The sequence below is a fragment of the Chiloscyllium punctatum genome, chromosome 27 (assembly GCF_047496795.1).
Source record: "Chiloscyllium punctatum isolate Juve2018m chromosome 27, sChiPun1.3, whole genome shotgun sequence".
Taxonomy (NCBI): domain Eukaryota; kingdom Metazoa; phylum Chordata; class Chondrichthyes; order Orectolobiformes; family Hemiscylliidae; genus Chiloscyllium; species Chiloscyllium punctatum.
The window spans coordinates 35,705,361-35,725,385 of record NC_092765.1 but is presented as its reverse complement, the minus strand read 5'-3'; the positions used below and the strand labels follow the sequence as shown (position 1 = coordinate 35,725,385).

The following is a 20,025-nucleotide window of genomic DNA, read 5'->3' as shown; positions in this document are numbered from 1 at the left end:
GTTTTCTGCTTAGTACATCCTATACAATGTGCAGTTGTTGACACGCACATATTAAACATGAAGCCAACCAGCTGTACAAATTAGGGGAATGTTAAAAATTGATTGTGAAGTCAGTTTTAGATTAGATTCCCTACAGTGTGGAAACAGGGCCTTCACCCCAACCAGTCCACACCGACCCTCTGAAGAGTAACCCACCCAGACCCATTTCCCTCTGATTAATGCACCTAGCACTATGGGCAATTTAGCATGGCCAATTCACCTGACCTGCACATCTTTGTGACTGTGGGAGGAACCCCATACAGACACAGGGAGAATGTGCAAACTCCACACAGTTGCCCGAGGCTGGAATCGAACCTGGGACCCTGGTGCTGTGAGGCAGCAGTGCTACCCACTGTGCCACCCCCTTCTTAAATTGTTCTGCTTTAATTCCATTTAATTTTTTTTCAACTTAATAAAAGGCATTTTTTTTGTCCATCAGCTAATTCTTTTATGGTATATTAAATAAAGAAAAACAAATGCTGGAAAGACTCAGTAGGTCATGCAGCAGCTGCAGAGAGTGAAAGCGTGTTCATGTTTATAGCTGATTATGTTTTGTGGGCTGGTGTGCATGATACCCTGTATTTCACTTTCATCTCTGACTTCCTTATTTTCATGACATCAATCCGTTGTTGAAATCAAGTGATTTAATTATCTCTGGTAGTGTACACGTGAGAGTGTGGAAAATGTAATTGTAAATGTATTTTAACCTTGCTGTCAGCACATCTACTTGACATGGATTAATGATGCTGTCAAAATTGTGCGTGATGGAATATTACACTACCATGTGAAATTAAATTACTTTGAATCAGTAGTATGACCAACTAGTTTGAGTGCCCATAAAGGAATTCTTCTGATTTTGCAAGGGCAAATTTAACATTAAAATTTTGGTTAATGTATTACATATTAACATATATTACTTGCACGTGAGAGATTCATATAGCAAGTAAAAGCAGAATATTCTAATGAGAGAGTCAATAGTAAAGTAAATGCATCAAGATTAAACAAGAAATGAGTCATTAGATTCCCTACAGTATGGAAACAGGTCATTTGGCCCAACAAGTCCACACTGACCTTCCAAACAGTAACCCACCCCTGTACATTTACCTCTGACTTAAACACCTAATACTGTAGGCAATTTAGCATGGCCAATTCATCTGACCTGCACATCTTTGGATTGTGGGAGGAAACCGGAGCACCCTAAGGAAACCCAGACAGACACAGGGAGAATGTGCAAACTCCACACAGACAGTGGCCCAAGGCAGGAATCAAACCCAGGTCCTTCGTGCTATGAGGCAGCAGTGCTAACCACTGAGCCACTGTGCCACTCCAAATCATCATTTGGTTCACTAGTTAAAATTAGACCACCAAGCTGTTTTATTGCTGATAGGGTTTATTTGTAGTGATATCTTATTCATTAATCAATAGTTGTAGTTTGGAGGAATTGGAGGAAAGATCACTAAAAAAATTGGTATTTGTAAAGATTTCACATAAATGTATCTATTTTCTTTATAGTGACTCAAGCAGGAACAGCACAGGGTTATAATATGTGTCCTGACCCAGGAGTTCCTGAATGGGGGAAAAGAACAGGTGTGGATTTCAGGTAAGAAGCACTTGGATCAGCAGGTTTAATGTGTGCGTGTATTTATCATTTGAAATATCTAAGTGACCTTTTAGAACTCTTTTTGAAGTTTGCTTCAAATGCAAATTCCTTTCATTTCAGTCAAGGTATGAAGGATGCAAAAACAAGTAGAAAAGTAACATGTGAAAGATTATAGGTTGGATTTGGTGAATGATTGATTCACATTATTTCCACAACAATTTGATTTATATTTGATTTTAAAAACTCAAAAATACCACAGAAAATTTCACTCTTCGTGTTTGGCATCACTGTCATTTTTGTATGTTTAAAGATGTGTACAGGTGATGGTTTATAGTGTTTCAGGTTTTAAAAAATCTACTGGAGACATTTTCAGGACCAAATACTTAAAAATTAAGATGGAATCATTAATTTAAAAAAAAATTCCAATTGTTTTGCACTTAAACAATGCAAATTGTACCTGAGTATGAACAGAAACAGCTGTGGAAAATGTTTTCTCATTAATAGCCAAGGGTGATTTTCAAGACCATGAGGGAAGATCAGAATGTGTACAAACCTGTATCACCATCACAGACTTCCTAGTAGTCAGTTGTAGAGTTTTATTTTTAAGAGGCAACAGCAAAGGTTGATAAGGGCAAGGCTGTCCGTGTGATGTACATGGACTTCTAGAAAATATTTGATAGATATTTTCCAGGCCGAAGGATGGCTTCGTCATGGAGTTCCCCAGAGGTCAGAGTTGGGACACTTGCATTTCTTGAAATATATAAATTTTCTAGGCCATGCTGTGCAGAGTACAGTTTTAAAATTTGTGGATCACAGAAACTTTCTAAAAATTGTGAACCAGAAAGAGTAAAGTGTAGAACTTCAAAAAGATATTGAAAAGTTAGCAGAGTGAAAACGTGTGGTGCTGGAAAAGCACAGCTGGTCAGACAGCATCTGAGGAGCAAGACAGTCGACTTTTTGAGCATAAGCTCTTCATTGGGAAATCATACATTGCTGATGAAGAATTTATGCTCGAAATGTCGATTCTCCTGCTCCTCGGATGCTGTCCGACTTGCTGTGTTTTTCCAGCACCTCACTTTTTGACTCTGATCTCCAGCACCTACAGTCCTCACTTTCTCCAAGTTGGCAGAGTGTCCAGATAGGAGACAGATGAAGTTCAATGTGGAGAAATGAGTGGTGATGTTTTCATACAATTAAAATAAAGACACCGTATACAATAAATGGTACTATTCTGAAGTGTGTGCAAGGCAGAGTGACCTGGCTGCGTATGTGCATAAGTCATTAAATGAGGCAAGACAGAAAGAACTGTTTTAAAACTAAAATATACAGGAGGCTTCATTAATGAAGCCATAGAGTACAAGAGCAGTAACGTTATGCTGAACTTATGATGGACACTGTTTGACCTCAGCTGGTATATTGTATGCAGTTCTGAATGCAGCACTTCACGAAGGATGTGAATGCTTTGGAAATGGTGCAGAAGTGGTTCCCAAAAATGATTCCAGGGATGAGATACTTCAGTAATGAGGAAAGATTGGTGAAATTGAGAATGCATTCCTTAGAGAGGAAAAGGCTGAGGGTTCATTTATTCAAAGTTTCAACATAATGAAAGGTCCAGACAGAATGCAGGAGAGAAACTGTCCCCCTCTCACAGACAAATTGAGAACCAGAAATCAGAGTTTATAAGGGATTTCCAAATGAAGCAATTCCAAGATGGATAAAAGACATGTTCACACTGCAAGTGGTATGAGGTAAAAAAGTGTGATGTACATCGATGTTCTGTGTAAGAGCTTTTATAATCCTGAGTTTGGGTGACAGAAAGGGATAAGTTATTAGTAATGGTTTGAATTTCTTCTCATCAAAGATCTTGGTTGAGTTTTTTAATATTGTTATGCCCAAAGCACAAATCAGCCTGCAGTTGCACCTTTTTTAACGGCAACATATAAAATAGCTGTTGATGATATTAGGAGGCAATTGTTCAATGTAATTATGTTATATGGCAACTGTTAATGCTATTTTCGAGCAAACAGCAACTGGCCTTTGAAATAGACCAATAAATCTGTTAAAACAGAAGAGAAGAAAATGTGCTAAGCATGTGGCAAAATTGCCTACAATTACTTTCGAGTTTAAGTTCATAAGCTCACTCAAGAACTGTCATACAGTTGACTAATGTGGGAAGTAGAAATACAAAACTTAGTTAGTAGTGAAAGTTCTTCCAGTGTTCTGGAAGAAAAAGGTTTACTCAGCATACATTGTGCTCAGTTGAGCCAGGAGAGGATTGTTAATGACATTGAAACTATCAGCACATACATTTTTTTTGATGAACATTGTATGTAACAATAGGGAGGTGTTTACAAAATGCCGACAAGATCAAAGAACAAGAAACTAAGCCAGGGGATCCTGGAGAACCTGAGACCAAAATCATTGCCAAAAATATGGGAGGAAGTGAGAGGAGGACGAACTTCGATCAGAATCAGAGGAAATTAGAATTCAGACAGAGGAGTAAGTTGTTGGTTCAGAGGAGTTAAGAGAAGTAGGAAATCAGAAGGCCACAAACAGATTTAAAGTTAGGGATGAGAATGTAAGAGCTGAATTTTCATGCAGTTTGGTCTACTATGTAAATAGTCAGCGGAATCTGGATATGGAAGTCCATTCATCATTTCACGAAAAACAAGTTTTCTGGAAGTGGTTGGGCATGAGTTGCATGGCAGGAAATTTGAATTTAACAATTTCATTTGAAATTTGTCCCAAATTCAAGGAGACTCTATTTGCGCTGTTCCAAGAATTTTAACACAATGTGAAATGGCAATTTTATGGGTACACACTTGTGAAGGGTAGGCAAGATTTGTTTATGTGTGACGATTTGAAGTTACCTAACAGTCCAGGCCTTTGCAAACAGAACAATCAACAGGCTACAGCAGTGAGTTAGAGTAAAATGACAAACACCCTCTGATGGAATATGTTGACTGAAAAGCCATTTCTTGTAGCCTTGAAAGAAAATCCTTATGACATGTTATTGTAGTTTCAATAGAGTTCCTCACACTTCTAGCCCACTGCTTCAAAAAGTGTTTCATGAAAGCAAACAAATGTTGTGTCAGGGCTGGTTAAAGGCCCACTTTGCTACTTTAAAACTTCAACCCAGTGAGAGGCATAGTGGCTCACAATGCCAGGGACCCGGGTTTGATTTCACCTTGGGCATCTGTCTGTGTGGAGTTTGCAAATTCTCCCCATCTCTGTGTGGGCTTCCTCTGGGTGTTCCGGTTTCATCCCACAGTCCAAAGATGTGCAGGTTAGGTGGATTGGCCATGGGAAATGCAGGGTTACAAGGATAGGATAGGGGTGTGGGTCTGGTGGGACACCCTTTGGAAAGTCAAGTGTGGACAGGATGGGCTAAATGGCCTGCTTCTGCACTATAGGATTCCTATGATTTTATGAACCAGTTGTTCAACAGATTGTTAGATCTGCAAGGCTTCATTTCTCAACAACCCAAGAATGCCTCATCTGCACACAAGCCCTTTTGCCACTTTGATTTTTCCCATACCATCTCAACCACTGTGTCATTCTGGGGTGAAACGCGTGCTTGTGGGAATCTTTTCTATAGAACTTCTATTTCCGTTGGCCTGCAGAGTTTACTCAGTGCCAAAACTTTAGCCCAAACGTTGTAGCCAATGCTTGTTTATTTTTCCCTCAGATTTTATGTCAGCTTTGACCTAAGAAAGACAATTAATATTTGTGACATTGTGATCATGAAATTACAAAATAAAACTGGAAATATAAAGAAGTAATGAAATAACTTTTCATTGCTGATAAAAAAGCATATTTTGTCCAAGTTTTGTTTTGCAGTTATTAGGATAATTTGCAAAAACATTGCTGTAATGGGAAATGAAACACACAACCTTCTGACTAGCACAAGACAGATCCATAAGAGCCAGGTCTAAGAACAGAAGCTTCTTCTTGAGTAAAAGTAAAATACTGCAGAAGTTGGAAATCTGAAATTAAAAAATATAAATTTGCTGGAAAAGCTCAGCCAATCTGACAGTATCCATGGACAGAGAATCAGAGCCAATGGTTTGAGACCAGTCTAACTCTCTTTCTTTTGTCCCCTCCCATGACTGGAGCCAAGATGAGAAAGGTGGGAAAATATAGAGAAAATGACACATCATCATCTCAAAGTGGAGAAAACCTTTTTCGATTATCCGCTGAAGCCTTAAATGGCAACTTCAAAATTTTAGCAATGAGCAGTGACTATACATATCCATGTATTTGCATCTCATTAAAGCCTTATTTATGCATCAATGCTAGTTTGTCTCCTTTTCCCGAAGAGGGTCAATGGCACAAATTCCCAACTTTAGTGTCAGTGCCTGGTGCCTGTAGCTCACCAAATGCTTGTCAAGGTCACCATTCAACTTCTTCACTATAACATCCATGCACCCTCCAGGGTCACCATCCTCCTCCGACCCATCTCCCATATAAGTCATCATCCACAGACCACCAGCCTCAGCATATCATCATGTCACTCAGTTCAAGTCTGACACCACTTCACCTCTTTACTTTGGAACTTAGGGACATCAATCACTTGCATGCTTCTGCTAGGTTGCATTGCATACTGAGATATACACACACATCTCTTGCATCTCCACAGGGTGCATCTTATGTTTCTTAACATTCTTTCTGCTTATGTTTGAGGCTGCCTAATCTGCATCTACTTCATGTTGCTTTCTTTGCACACACACACTGACCCATAGGCTATTGACCTCTGTGTTGATTATGTTGATTTCTTAATGCATTACATCTTTAGTGCTCTGTGGCTTGCATTGCTTTTTAGCGCAGAGGTTGAGGGGTGTAACGTTTCTCACTTAAGAGCACTCATCAGTCAAGGAGGTGGCCAGGTACTACATCAATGCCAGACCGCACTATGTATCAGCAGTTTACATGGTGAGCATATTATGTAACCTTTGAGCAAATAGCAATATGTGAATTTTAAAAGCGGATTGTTAATGGGGTCAAGAAGTATACAATCAGGTGCTACAACCACTGTCAGATGCTTACACTACAGGGACTTGGGCTCCAACCACTGTCAGTCAAGAGGCTCAGCTGACTATACTACAGGGGTTTGGACACAGTCAGTCAGGCACTTGGACCTACCAGATTGTAGGGATCTACATATTTGCAGTCCAGTGATTGGGCCATGTCAAGTGTAAGCCATCCAAGGATTTTAGGTCATTAGGGGTGCTGTGAAGTTATAAATTCATGATGGGCCATTTCTTCTTGCAATGGATCAAAGGGAGAGATTGGATTTGAGATAAGAGGATGGAAGAGCAGTTCATCATTATTCATGAGCCGTAGGTAAGGTGTCTCCTCTGAGTGAGTTAGAAATGGTAAAAGGCAGGCTGAATTAAGAGTTTAGGAGAATGAGAAGGATCAAAGTTGTTGAGTAGTCATGTTGTATGCAGTAGTGAAAACTGTAGTCCATTGAGGTTTTGGTGAGAGGTTTGTGCAGTGGAAACATCTGAGTGAGCGGTAGATCTGTAAGTATGAGGTAGTAGAAAATCATTGACAATGTCATTGCAAAACAGAGCTCTGTGGATGTGTCCCGAAACAGTGCACAGAGCATTGTGTGTGTGTGTGTTTACACATTAATTGAGCTCTGTATAGACATACTTTGTAACGTGGGAACAGAAATAGGCTCATCTGTATTGTAAATTCCAAATATCTATCTTTGTGTCATATCTTTAATGTCTTTTATTAACAAAAATGTCACATATAAAAGAATCAAGTGATCTAATTGCCAGTTATGATGAAGAGTCCCTCCCTTTGTGGAGAAGTGTATTCTATTTTCACTCCTTAAGGACTGGCTGTAAATAATTCTTCAAGTTACAGACTTCCCCATGAGTGGATGTAACTTTTCTCTACTAACCTTGGCATTCCATTTACTGAAGTAACATTACTCAGATCAGCTAATTATCTGAAAATCCAGGAAATGAAATCTTCTTGCATAATCCCCTTTCCCCATCATCTAAATGTTGCAGATTAGTGGCTGGATTTTCATGTCTCCATCTATGCTCAAATGAAATTGGATGGAATTGAAAAATAGTGTGTGGACGATTTCAAAATTTCTACCTCTATTCCCATTTTGGATATGTGGCATTTTTAAGGGTACGTGCTGTACCATGGCCTTTGCCAGGTTCATTGTGTCGTTTTTCATGGAGCCAGGCCTGTTTCAGCAGGAAGAATGAAGCATAGCATCTCAGAAGATTTGTGATTTATGGAGGAGCCCAAAATCTGGAATTCAAAACTTTTTAACAGGTAAGTTTAATAGATGTCAATAACTGCATTTAAAGATAAATTAAGTATATATTTTTTAATACAATGATAAGCGCTGTAGGTTTGTTGAGTAAAGTTAAGTGAGTATTTAATTGACCAGCCTTGTGAAAGTGGAAAGATGTTCAGATGTAATACAGTACATTTTCCAATGAGTAAGATGCTGTTTTGAGTTGAAAAGTATTCGCAGTCAGATGTGACTCTGCAGTTTTCCCATGTGATTTAATCTGTTTAATTTACACCCCAGGCATCTGACCCCCTATTTTGAAGCTTGAGCAGATGATTGAGATCTTTCAAAGACCTCCAAAGGTTTTAGGTCTTCATTCAGAAAGTTTTGTTTGTATAGCTGTGCAGTGGACTCCAATTATAACTGCTGAACTGTGTTCCAAACTCCAGAAGGAGATTCAGCTCAAGAGGAATTGTTGGCACACCTGTCATGGTTTTTGCTTTTATCATATTGCTCCATGACCATTTAAAAGGATTGAGAGTAAGAGTTATATAGCACCGAAACAGGCACTTTCTTCTAAGTCGTCCACACTGAGCAGGTATCCAAATCTCATCTAGTTCCATTTGCCAGCACTTGGCCCATATCCCTCTGAACCCTTCCTATTCATATATCCATCCAGATGCCTTTTATATTCAGTAATTATACCAGCCTCTATCATCTCCTCTGGCAGCTCATTCCATACACATACAACTCCCTGCGTGAAAAAGTTGCCCCCTCAGGTCCCTATTAAATCTTTTCCCCCTCACCTTAACTCCGTGCCTTGTAGTTTTGGACTCCCTAACTGGGAAAAAGAACTTGGCTATTCACCCTATTCAGGCCCCTCTTAATTTTGTAAATCTCCACAAAGTCAATGCTCCAGAAAAAAACAACCTTCTTTTTAAATTCAGACTCTCCTTATCGCTCAAAACCTTCAATCCTAGTGACATCCTTCTAAATCTTTTCTGAGCCACATCAAGTTTAGCAGCATCTCTCCTAGAGCACTGAGGTCAGAATTGAATGCACAATTATAAAAGTGATCTCACTAGTGTCCCATACAACCACAATATGACATCCCAACTCCTTTACTCAGTGTACTGGCCAGTGAATGCAAAGGTGCCAAATGCCGCCTTCACCACTCTGTCTACCTGCAGGAACTGTGCACCTGCACTCCTGGGACGCTTTGTTCGGCAACACTCCCCAGAGCCTTACCATTAACTGTATCAGTCCTGGATGACCACTTATGAACATGATTTTTGAAAGACGATTAATTTTGACTGTTTCATGACAATCTTCCTAATGTTATTGTAGGGCTCATGATTACTATACAAAGTAGAAAGTGGTTGAGTGTGGTTAGGGGATGAGTAGGCTTGATGGAAAGAGAGTATATGGCCTAGTACATGGGAATGGGTATGGGAGGTGGTTGAGGGGGGCATGGATGACTCATGGGGCATTTGAAGTGGCATTATTGCACAGAGACGCAGTGATAGTTCATGATGAAGTAAGTGGGGTTTATAAAAGATGAAGGAATTATGGGAGGGCTAGGTTATCAGCTTCTCACACTTGGCTTACAATCTGGGTTAATTTTCCATGAAGCAGAGTTTTCAATTCAGCTTTCACTCTGTTCCTTGCGGAAGGTTTATGGATTATTCAAATACACAACTCAGTCCACTCCAAGCAAGACCTGTTCTCTCTTTTAACTTTACTGAATTACACAATTGGCCCCAGTTATCAGCTTAACTCCTGCTGTACTGATAGCTTTCCCTCTTCTCTTTAAACTAATGAAAAAAACAGACTTTTTCATATTCAAGATCTATTCCACAATACAACCCTCTGTACTCTCCTTTCTTTAAACAAACAATAAAATGACAAAATTTCACAAATTTTCATCACAAGTGTTTTTTTTGCTTCATGTTTTTATGACTCCTCAGATCATCAGCGATCCTTTTTCAAGGATTTCTGATAATTTCTTTAACTAATTGCACTTTCTGTGAGTCAGTTGGACAAAAGGTGCCTTGTATCTCTCCACTTCGTTTTGAAAATCTCATATTTCTAGCATTTCCTTTACTCTGGTAATTCCTCAGAATCCTTCTCAGCAATACCCTTTGTTAAAAGTACATTGTCCCAAAGAGCAGATCTGTTGACATAAAATTCTTGAAATAGATTCTGTCAGATTTTCTCTTGCATAGAATTTCATTATATTGGATAAACCCTGTGTCCATAGTTTCTGCGTACACCAATGTTTCAGCAGTTAAAGCATTATCAGCTGCCTTATTTTATTTCATTGGCTTCTGAGGCCAGCAGACAATGTTTATCATTCTTTCTCACCAAAGATATGATGAACCAATTGTTATCAAATAACCACCCAGAAAATTGACATATGCAGCATTGCTAAAAAAGGACTCACTTTGTTTCTTCAAACGTGAGTCTGCGTTTCCAAAATTTATTTTCTTTAAAACTAAATTTGTTCCCGATTTCACCAGCAGTGGTGTGCTTTGCCATAATAGTCAGCTCTAATATGTGACCACTCAAAACATTCTTAATCAGGCAGCGCCAGTCCAATAACTTTGCAATTTGGTTTGCTAAGTTTGTACAGTAAGATAGCTAGGTTGAATACTAGATTTTAAAACAGACAATTATTCACAAAATTACACCACGAAACGCAAAGAACAGAATAAAGAACCCATACAGAACTCAACCTATCCAGCTGGACTTAGTTATGCTGTTCCGAATACACACAATAGTCCCAAAAGTCAAACTCTCTTTAAAAACCAGTATCAACGGAACACATGCTAACAGTTGAAGGGCAGAAAAGACAGAGAGTTTCCACACAGCTCCCCGTTGAACTTGCCAGTTCAGACTGAACTAAAAACTGCTCAGATCATCTCAGCTAGCTAGAGAGCTGACCACCCCCCTCTCTTTATGCAGGTCACGTCTAAAGCGTGACCACTTTGGCCTGAAGTCTCATCTGTTTACATATCAACAAAAGGCCTCTCAAAATCCTTTTCATCTCTGATTGGAGTCCAGCCTGGTTTATTACTCCTCTGACAAAAATCAAGAACAGAGTCTCCTTGAGCCAAGGAACAGCTTTTAGAAAAAAAAGGAACTAGCTTTGTGACATATGTTACATCAAGCATAAGGTCCAGTCTAACTATACAATCAGGCTTCATAAATGGTCTGTCACTTCCCTGGGTGTAAAAGCGTCTTTCTTTCTCTTGTTGTCCTCTGGGGCAAATAACCTGACCTTGTATTTCTGCATCAGTTTACCCATCTTCTGTCAGCACTCCATCTGTCACTGTCTGGACCTCATGATTGAAGCATGAAATGCATGGTATCTCATCAGTTTATTTTATGACTTATGAAGATTCCTAATATGTGTAATCAGTGTGAATTAAACTTGAGATGTGCATTGCCATGCTGTAATATCACTGTAATTCCATCATGATCTAATATCTTAACCAGACTTTCCACTTTTTTTTTGCCTTTCTTTCTTTATAATGTACCATATGCCTGAATTAAAATGTATTTCTGTTGTTGTAAGGCTCACTAAATTTCCTCAGAAATTTCAGCATGAATGAATGCCTTTTTTTCTGCATTTGACTGGTCAGAAAATGCAGTGTTAATTGTATTCCCTTCCCAAGCCAGGGTACGATCATCATTGCCAAAGGAATTTTTGATTTTCTCCCAAAAACAAATTGATATAGACACTAAACCCCAACCATTTTCAGTGAGTTCTTCACATGGGCTGTCCATGCCAGGGTAGATGTTAATTTACAACTTGTAAATTTATAAGGTATCAGATTTAGCTGCGTGGTTACTTTCACACACTCCATTTCAAGAAGGATGACGTCACTAGTGTATTCATTCCAATAATGTTTCTGTTTGCAAGTATTTGCTCAACTTCATCATTGGCAAATTTTCTGCTGTCCAATTTCTAATTCAGAATTTAGCCTATATTCTCAGCCCATACCCTTTCCATTTATCCATTGCCTTGTCCACAATTATTCTTTTCTCTTTACTGTATATTTTTCCTTTACCAATACTTCAAGGCCAATTGCCCAAACTTGATTAAACTCTCGAACTAATAGGAGACTTAATATGAACTGAGGTGGTAATCAACTAGGCGAAAGTAAGGACTACAGGTGCTGAAGATTAGAGTCATGAGTGTGATGCTGGAAAAGCACAGCAGGTCAGGCAGCATCTGAGGAGCAGGAGAGTCAACGTTTTGGGCATAAGCCCTTCATCGGGAATTTGATTCTCCTGCTCCTCGGATACTGCCTGTCCTGCTGTGCTTTCCCAGCACTACACTCTGAACTGAGGTGGTGTCTACTGATTTTTTTAATGACAAGTATCACACATATTGCTGATCTCTTCTATATGTTTAACTTACCCATTGTATCCTACTGCTTCAACCTTATTAGATGTTTAATCTGTGAATTAATTGATAGACAAATTGCTGGTGCAGTTTTAAGCTGAATTGATTTTTATCCCCATTAAACTCTTATCTCCAGATGCCAATAATACTTGCTTAATATTTTGATCAGAGAATTTAGATCTTGTTAATGAATGTAATAATGTCCAGGTTGTGTCAACTGTAAACCCACCAACTTTGTAAAAACAATTGCCTTATCATATTCCGTGTCATGTTTTATTTCAGCTTTTTTCACAGACGGCTTGCTAAACATTAAAAATATTTCACTTGGCATGATATCTGTACTGACAAGGTGATTTACTCTAAACATTTTACTGGAAATGACTTTCTTTTCAGTGACTTCAATGTGTTGTCATCCCCCGTATGAAGCAGATGAAATGCTCAAATTCTTTCAGTTGATTTTAACATTTACGAGTTGGTGTTGCTGCTGCCTCACAATGCCAGGGGCCTGGTTTGATTCCAGCTTTGCGCATCTGTCTGTGTGGAATTTTCACATTCTTTCAGTGGCTGTCTGGGTTTCCTCCAGGTGCTCCGATTTCCTCCCACAGTCCAAAGATGTGCAGGTGAGGTGGATTGAAATGACAAATTGCCCATCGTGCCCAGGGATGTGCAGGCTAGCTGGGTTAGCCATGGGAAATGCAAGGTTGCAAGGTTAAGACGGGGGTGCGTCTGGATAGGATGCTCTTTCGAAGGTTGGTGTGGACTTGATGGGCTGAATGGCTTGCTTCTACATTATAGGAAAATTCTGATTCTATGAAACTCTCGGAAACCTTTTTTTAAACTAATCCACTGCATGCATCAAGACTGTGTAACTCAATGGGTCTGCAAAGTAAACATTCATTACTAATCTAAACTCATTGTTACTTACACAATGCCACTGCCAGATTAATATCACTATCTTCTCCTTCTCAACCTCCCATGTCATGTGCAGTTTCAAAACCTTTATTGTTCCAAATCAGGAAGTTTATTGCGGAATGGTATTTTGGAGTCACATATAAACAACCTGTTGACCATTCCCTGGCCATTCCTAAGATTCATTTTTCTCTAATAATTTCCAAGTTCCTGTTATCTACCATAATTGCCATAGGTATCTCTACCCACAATTCTTTTAGTTGTGAAACCCACTTTTGTTTAGACATCTCTGACCAAGTTCTATGTGGTGTGGCATTGCCAAAGCTATTGAATCCTCCAGTCTTTGTGTTGCTGACTGATCCCCTTAAGCCAAGAAAACTGATAGGTAATGAATATTTCCCAGGTTGTTTTCTTAAAGATTTCAGACACCTCTTCCCCAAGTACATCCTTCTTTCTGAAATGTCACTCCAGGTAACACAAGAATTCTATCCACATTTGACATTTGAGCACAGTCCAACGATGCAAAGACACACTGAGTTTGGGATCTCCAAATGTATTTTTTCAATCTTGCACAAAGTCTGATAAATTCTGTTATGTGATCTTCCATCCTGTTTGCTAAATTTATCAAGTCTGATCATCCCTTATTGCATTTACTATGTCATAATTTTCATAAATTCTGCCCATAAATGTAAGTAGGTTTGACAAAATCTTCCTCAGCATCCAATGCTTGGAAAAGTACATTACACTTGATCCTGTATCTAATTGAAAGTGACATTGCCAAGACCATAGCTTGTTTTATTTCCCTTTAATAAGTAAATAACCAGTGTCCATATCTCTACTTCAATGTTCCACTCACCATAAAGTTTTGTTTCGCAAAACATTAGCCAAGAACTAAAACACAAAATTTTACAGTTGGTTTTAGCCATTCTTCTCAAAAGTAACTGAAATTTACAACCTTTCATCTGAAAAGGTCTCGGTTTCCAAGCTTCACCTTTAGGTAACCATTCTCTGCTCCCAATGCCAACTTAGTTCCTGCAATAGAACTAAAGACTCCTTTTCCATGTGGATAAAATTTCTTAGTTACTCAGTCACATCCCCAGTACCACCTTTTTCCCACTTTATATTTACAGTGTTTCTTAATAAATCAAAAAGGTCCAGTCTGTAGCTTAACTCTTTCTATGTTCACAGAGATAAGTCTTCTAACTTGGCTGCCCTTGGGTTTTCACTCAGCTGTTTCAAAAGGCACTGGCCTTAGAGACTTGAGGCAATCCCCACCGTTCCATGATGGGAATGATGAGGGTGAGCACTGCCTGGCTGGAGACATCATTGCAATGTTGCATGTTGCAGCCCAACTCACGATCCCCAGTTCAACAAGAAAAATCTGGCTCCATATACCTTTCTGGTCAACTTATGGTGCACTCTGTTGAGGACAATTATATTCTCCTTAAAGATACTGCCCACAGCATTCGAGTTGTATTCTAACCTTTGGGAGTTATGTTACAATTACATCACTTCTTCAGATTGCCCTGGCTCACTTAGACTTCTATCTGATGTTTCACCATGTGCACGTCACATCAGTATGCTTGCCTGTAAAAGACACATAGGCCTGAATAATGAATATTCAGGCACCAAGACACAAGTACCAAAGTTCGGTCCATGAACCCATTGACCACCATTTTCTCCTGGGTTAAGAGGGACGGGTTCTAATATGCAAGCTGTCATTCATGAAGGCAACAACAAATGTATACTGCAACTGTCAGTTGGATGTCCAAACACACCTGATACACTTTAGATCAGGTAAGAGGTCTAAACTTAGTGGAATTTTTTGGAGAGTTCGGGATAGGTGAAAGTAGACATGAAAGTGTGTCAAAGGTAAATAAATTCAATGGAACTTTCAAGCTCACTGCAGCTGCTAAGGGAGCTGTCAAAGGGAGCGATCAAGAAAATGGCCAAGTAAGCTGTCAAGAGAGCTATGAAAGGTAGCTATTAAGAGAGCTGTAATGCTGTTGAGGCATGTACATTTCTACTGTTTAAATATATGAAAAATAGTCTGCAGTGCTTAAAACCTGCTTTCTCACTTTTTATTGACATGATTAGTGCTGTCAAATTGATTTTGCAATCTGTCATTATCACATTGGGGTGTCTGTCTATTTACATTTTGACTGACAACTGTAAATGCTTATCGAGTCACTAAAGAGGGATTATGAATACAAATACTTATTTTTATAAGGGATTAAAGGAAGTTAATTGTGGTATATTTTTAATAATAAATTCATTAATTGACACTTTACAACTTATTCAATCTTATGATGAATTCTATGCTCTGTTCATACTTGGAGAACTGACATGGATGACGTAAGGGTAAAGATAGTTTTAGGTGGTATAGCTTTCCATTGGGTATGAAAATCAGTTGAGGGAGTGCTACCACTAACTACAACTTCAGTGATACCCTTTTTCCATGATGGCCAACATTTTATCCTCCCTGGATGTTAAAACATGAAGGAATGTTTCTCCTCTTTGCATTTTTTCTTGCTACTGCCCATTGTAATGTCTTACTTGTCCTGCAAGGGAGAGGGATGTGGATCACTGAGTACCCTGTGATATGTATGGATGATGTACTTGTCCTGGTTAAAAATCAATCAGCACTGCCAAGGGGCTTGTGGTTGCATGCGTACAGCTGTGCTAATTCTATGAGATTGAAGTGAAACAAATAAATGTTTAAGATTTATTTTTTAGGTTCCCTTCAGTGATGGGGTGGCTCATCTTGGCTTCTGGAGGAAGGTATTGTCCTCTCTTGTACCAGAATTCCAGAGTTGTTATGGTGCAGGGGGTAATTCCATTCATTTTGTCTGCACTGACTCTTTGAGCACTTTAACTTGATGCTAATCTTCTGTCTTTCCACCAATAAGCCTGTGCACTGGGTGATTTTTAAAATAGAAAAAATGTCCTCTTCAGTGCCTCAGTTGGACATCATGGAAATCATTGAATTCATACTGTGTGGGAGCAGGCCATTGAGTCCATAACGACCCTCTGAAATGCAGCCCACTGAAATGCATCCCCCTCCCCAATCGCTGTAATCCCACTTTTTCCAGGGCTAATCCATCTAACCTATATATCCCAGGTCATTATGGGCAATTTAGCATTGCCTGTCCATCTAACCTGCAAAGCTTTGGACTGTGGGAGGAAATCAGAGCACTTGGAGGAAACCCACACACACACGGGGGGAATGTGCAAACTCCACACAGACAATCGCCTGAGGATGGAATCGAACCTGGATCCCAAGTGCTGTGAGGCAGCAGTGCTAACCACTGAACCACTGTGTCTCCACCATGCTTCCATTCCAGATGATAACTACTCAATGTTTACAAAGTCTTTTTGAACCTTACATTTGCTTCCTTTCAACAGACATGGGTGTTGTGGCCTCTGGTTCTCAATCATAGAATCATAGAGTCATAGAGATGTACAGCATGGAAACAGACCCTTCGGTCCAACCCATCCACACTGACCAGATATCCCAACCCAATCTAGTCCCACCTGCCAGCACCCGGCCCACATCCCTCCAAACCCTTCCTATTCATATACCCATCCAAATGCCTCTTAAATGTTGCAATTATACCAGCTTCCACCACATCCTCTGGCAGCTCATTCCATACATGTACCACCCTCTGCGTGAAAAAGTTGCCCCTTAGGTCTCTTTTATATCTTTCTCCTCTCACCCTAAACCTATGCCCTCTAGTTCTGGACTCCACCACCCCAGGGAAAAGACTTTGCCTATTTATCCTATCCATGCCCCTCATAATTTTGTAAACCTCTATAAGGTCACCCCTCAGCCTCCGATGCTCCAGGGAAAACAGCCCCAGCCTGTTCAGCCTCTCCCTGTAGCTCAGATCCCCCAACCCTGGCAACATCCTTGTAAATCTTTTCTGAACTCTTTCAAGTTTCGGAACATCTTTCCGATAGGAAAGAGACCAGAATTGCACGCAATATTCCAACAGTGGCCTAGCCAATGTCCTGTACAACCACAAATTGACCTCCCAACTCCTGTACTCAATACTCTGACCAATAAAGGAAAGCATACCAAACGTCTTCTTCACTATCCTATCTACCTGCAACTCCACTTTCAAGGAGCTATGAAACTGCACTCCAAGGTCTCTTTGTTCAGCAACACTCCCTAGGACCTTACCATTATGTGTATAAGTCCTGCTAAGATTTGCTTTCCCAAAATGCAGCACCTCGCATTTATCTGAGTTAAACTCCATCTGCCACTTCTCAGCCCATTGGCCCATCTGGTCCAGATCCTGTTGTAATCTGAGGTAACCCTCTTCGCTGTCCACTATACCTCCAATTTTGGTATCATCTGCAAACTTACTAACTGTACCTTTACGTTCGCATCCAAATCATTTATGTAAATGACAAAAAGTAGAGGGCCCAGCACCGATCCTTGTGGCACTCCACTGGTCATAGGCCTCCAGTCTGAAAAACAACCCTCTACCACCACCCTCTGTCTTCTACCTTTGAGCCAGTTCTGTATCCAAATGACTAGTTCTCCCTGTATTCCATGAGATCTAACCTTGCTAACCAGTCTCCCATGGGGAACCTTGTCGAACGCCTGACTGAAGTCCATCTCGATCACATCTACTGCCCTGACCTCATCAATCTTCTTTGTTACTTCTTCAAAAAACTCAATCAAGTTTGTGACACATGATTTCCCATGCACAAAGCCATGTTGACTATCCCGAATCAGTCCTTGCCTTTCCAAATCCATGTACATCCTGTCCCTCAGGATTCCCTCCAACAACTTGCCCACCACCGAGGTCAGGCTCACCGGTCTATAGTTCCCTGGCTTGTCATTACCACCCTTCTTAAACAGTGACACCACGTTTGCCAACCTCCAGTCTTTCAGCACTTCACCTGTGACTGTCAATGGTACAAATATCTCAGCAAGATGCCCAGCAATCGATTTACATATGGGAACAGTTTCTCACTGTCCACTCAGACCAGACTCTTCATCATTTTGTAAACTTGTATTAAATCTCCTCTTACCCTTCTCCTTGCCAATGAAAGCAGTCATAACTTGTTCAGTTTTTGCTTGTTACTAGTGTCACCTCCCTGGAACCATTCTCATTTGCACTCCAATGCATTCCTGTAACACGATGCCCAGGCTAAACTCTTTCACTCCAGATCAAAACCATGGACTTGTTGCCTAATAGTGCTGCCTTAAATGCTACTCCCACTCAGTCACAAACTCCACTCCCTTTCACCATTCTGAAGAGCTCCTGTCTCATTTGCTGCCACTTCTTCAACCTATTGAAATGGTGCTCATCATCCAAGTATCAGCCTGAATGTCAGCCTCCCAGAACTGATAGCTATGAGACAGGAGGCTGTAGCTTGTGTTTTGTTTTGCAGGAAACCCTGCCATGAGGATTGGCAAGGCTTAAAAGGTTCAGGCCTTTGTAGCTTTTCCGCTTTAATTGTTGCCTCCCTACTAAGTTTTGGGCCAGAGTAGCAACAGGCTATTTGGCAATAGATACATCACAGCTGAGCCCAAACCAGTCTTAACCTGATGTCCACCTACATACCAGAAAAGAGCATGATTTTGCTGTGTCTATTCCAAGCGCACTGAGGCCAATTCTAATACTGCAACAGTTAGCTAAATGAGATTAGTTAGTTTGCCATATACCCGGAAGCAAAGTGGGACGGATTGTGTTCTGGATGAAACAGCTACTGAACAGCTTTATGAATAGAATTAATGGAGACAACCTTCTGAAAGAATGTTTGAGCTGTTAGCAGAGACAAGTGATGGCAAGGAAGGCATTTAGTTCAATCTCAGAAAGCCAATCCAGAGAATTCATGGACTATAAAGTCTCAGACTGTTTGCTTACCGAAAAGACATTCTGCTGCCAGAAATATATTCAAACACGAAGTCGACAGATGGACTTTTTAAACTCCAGTGAGACCAGATGATACACACTGTGGAGCTGCTCTGCACAAAAAAAAAATCACTTGTTTGAAATCTGCCAAGTCCCTATTCATTTCCAGGAAAGAGATTGGTGAAGTTTATTGATCTATGTCCTTGAGTATCAATTGTATCCTTCTCCTTTTATTGATTAAACTTGCGTCTTATCTGCTGGTGATCGAAGGAATGGGACATATTCCTGTCTTTTCAAGGAAAACTAAAAATTCTGGATGAAAACATGTGAAGAGGGCATTAAGTCAACAATTGCAGCTTCTATTTTAAAATCAGTGATTTTAAAGCTGGAAGCAAAGTCGATAATTCATCTTCTCAAATAATCAGAAGGTGTCTATTTGGACTGGTTTTTATTGAACAACATGAGATGTACACGTCTCTGAGTTTGTGGGCTGAATTTTTCTGTTTTCCTGGGACTGAACCCCAACCCCAGGGCAGCATATTGTCACTGATGTCTAATTGAGAAGCCATCAGAGTACAACTGTGGAGACTGGCCTGTCCCAAGAGAGTTTTACTCAATAAAAGAACCTGCCGACAGGGCCCAGGGATCAGCGATGTGGGGTAGGATGGGGAGATCATGGTGCACTGATGGTGCAATCATCGCAGGGATAACCACTGTCACCAGGAGATCCCCTCCATCTGCCATTCAGGGCTCGCTAAGGATGGCATCCACCTCAGAACCCAAAGGGAAGCCGTCCTACATTTGTCTAGTGGTGTTTATATTCAAGTATAGACCTCCAGACATGGACAAAATGCCAGTGGGAGCAGTCAGTGATCCTTAATTGGGCAATTCCACCATAACAACTCACATCTGGCACCTTCACCCATCATAT

At 40.2% G+C, this 20,025-nt stretch overlaps 1 protein-coding gene across 1 annotated transcript in view; it reads left to right on the top strand.

Annotated features, from left to right (window-relative positions):
* csmd2 (CUB and Sushi multiple domains 2) overlaps positions 1–20,025 on the top strand; it is a 602,495-nt gene that overhangs the window by 54,364 nt on the left and 528,106 nt on the right. The window contains exon 3 of the mRNA XM_072548527.1: positions 1,552–1,639. Coding sequence (XP_072404628.1) covers positions 1,552–1,639 — 88 coding nt within the window. The remainder of the gene's footprint in view (positions 1–1,551; positions 1,640–20,025) is intronic.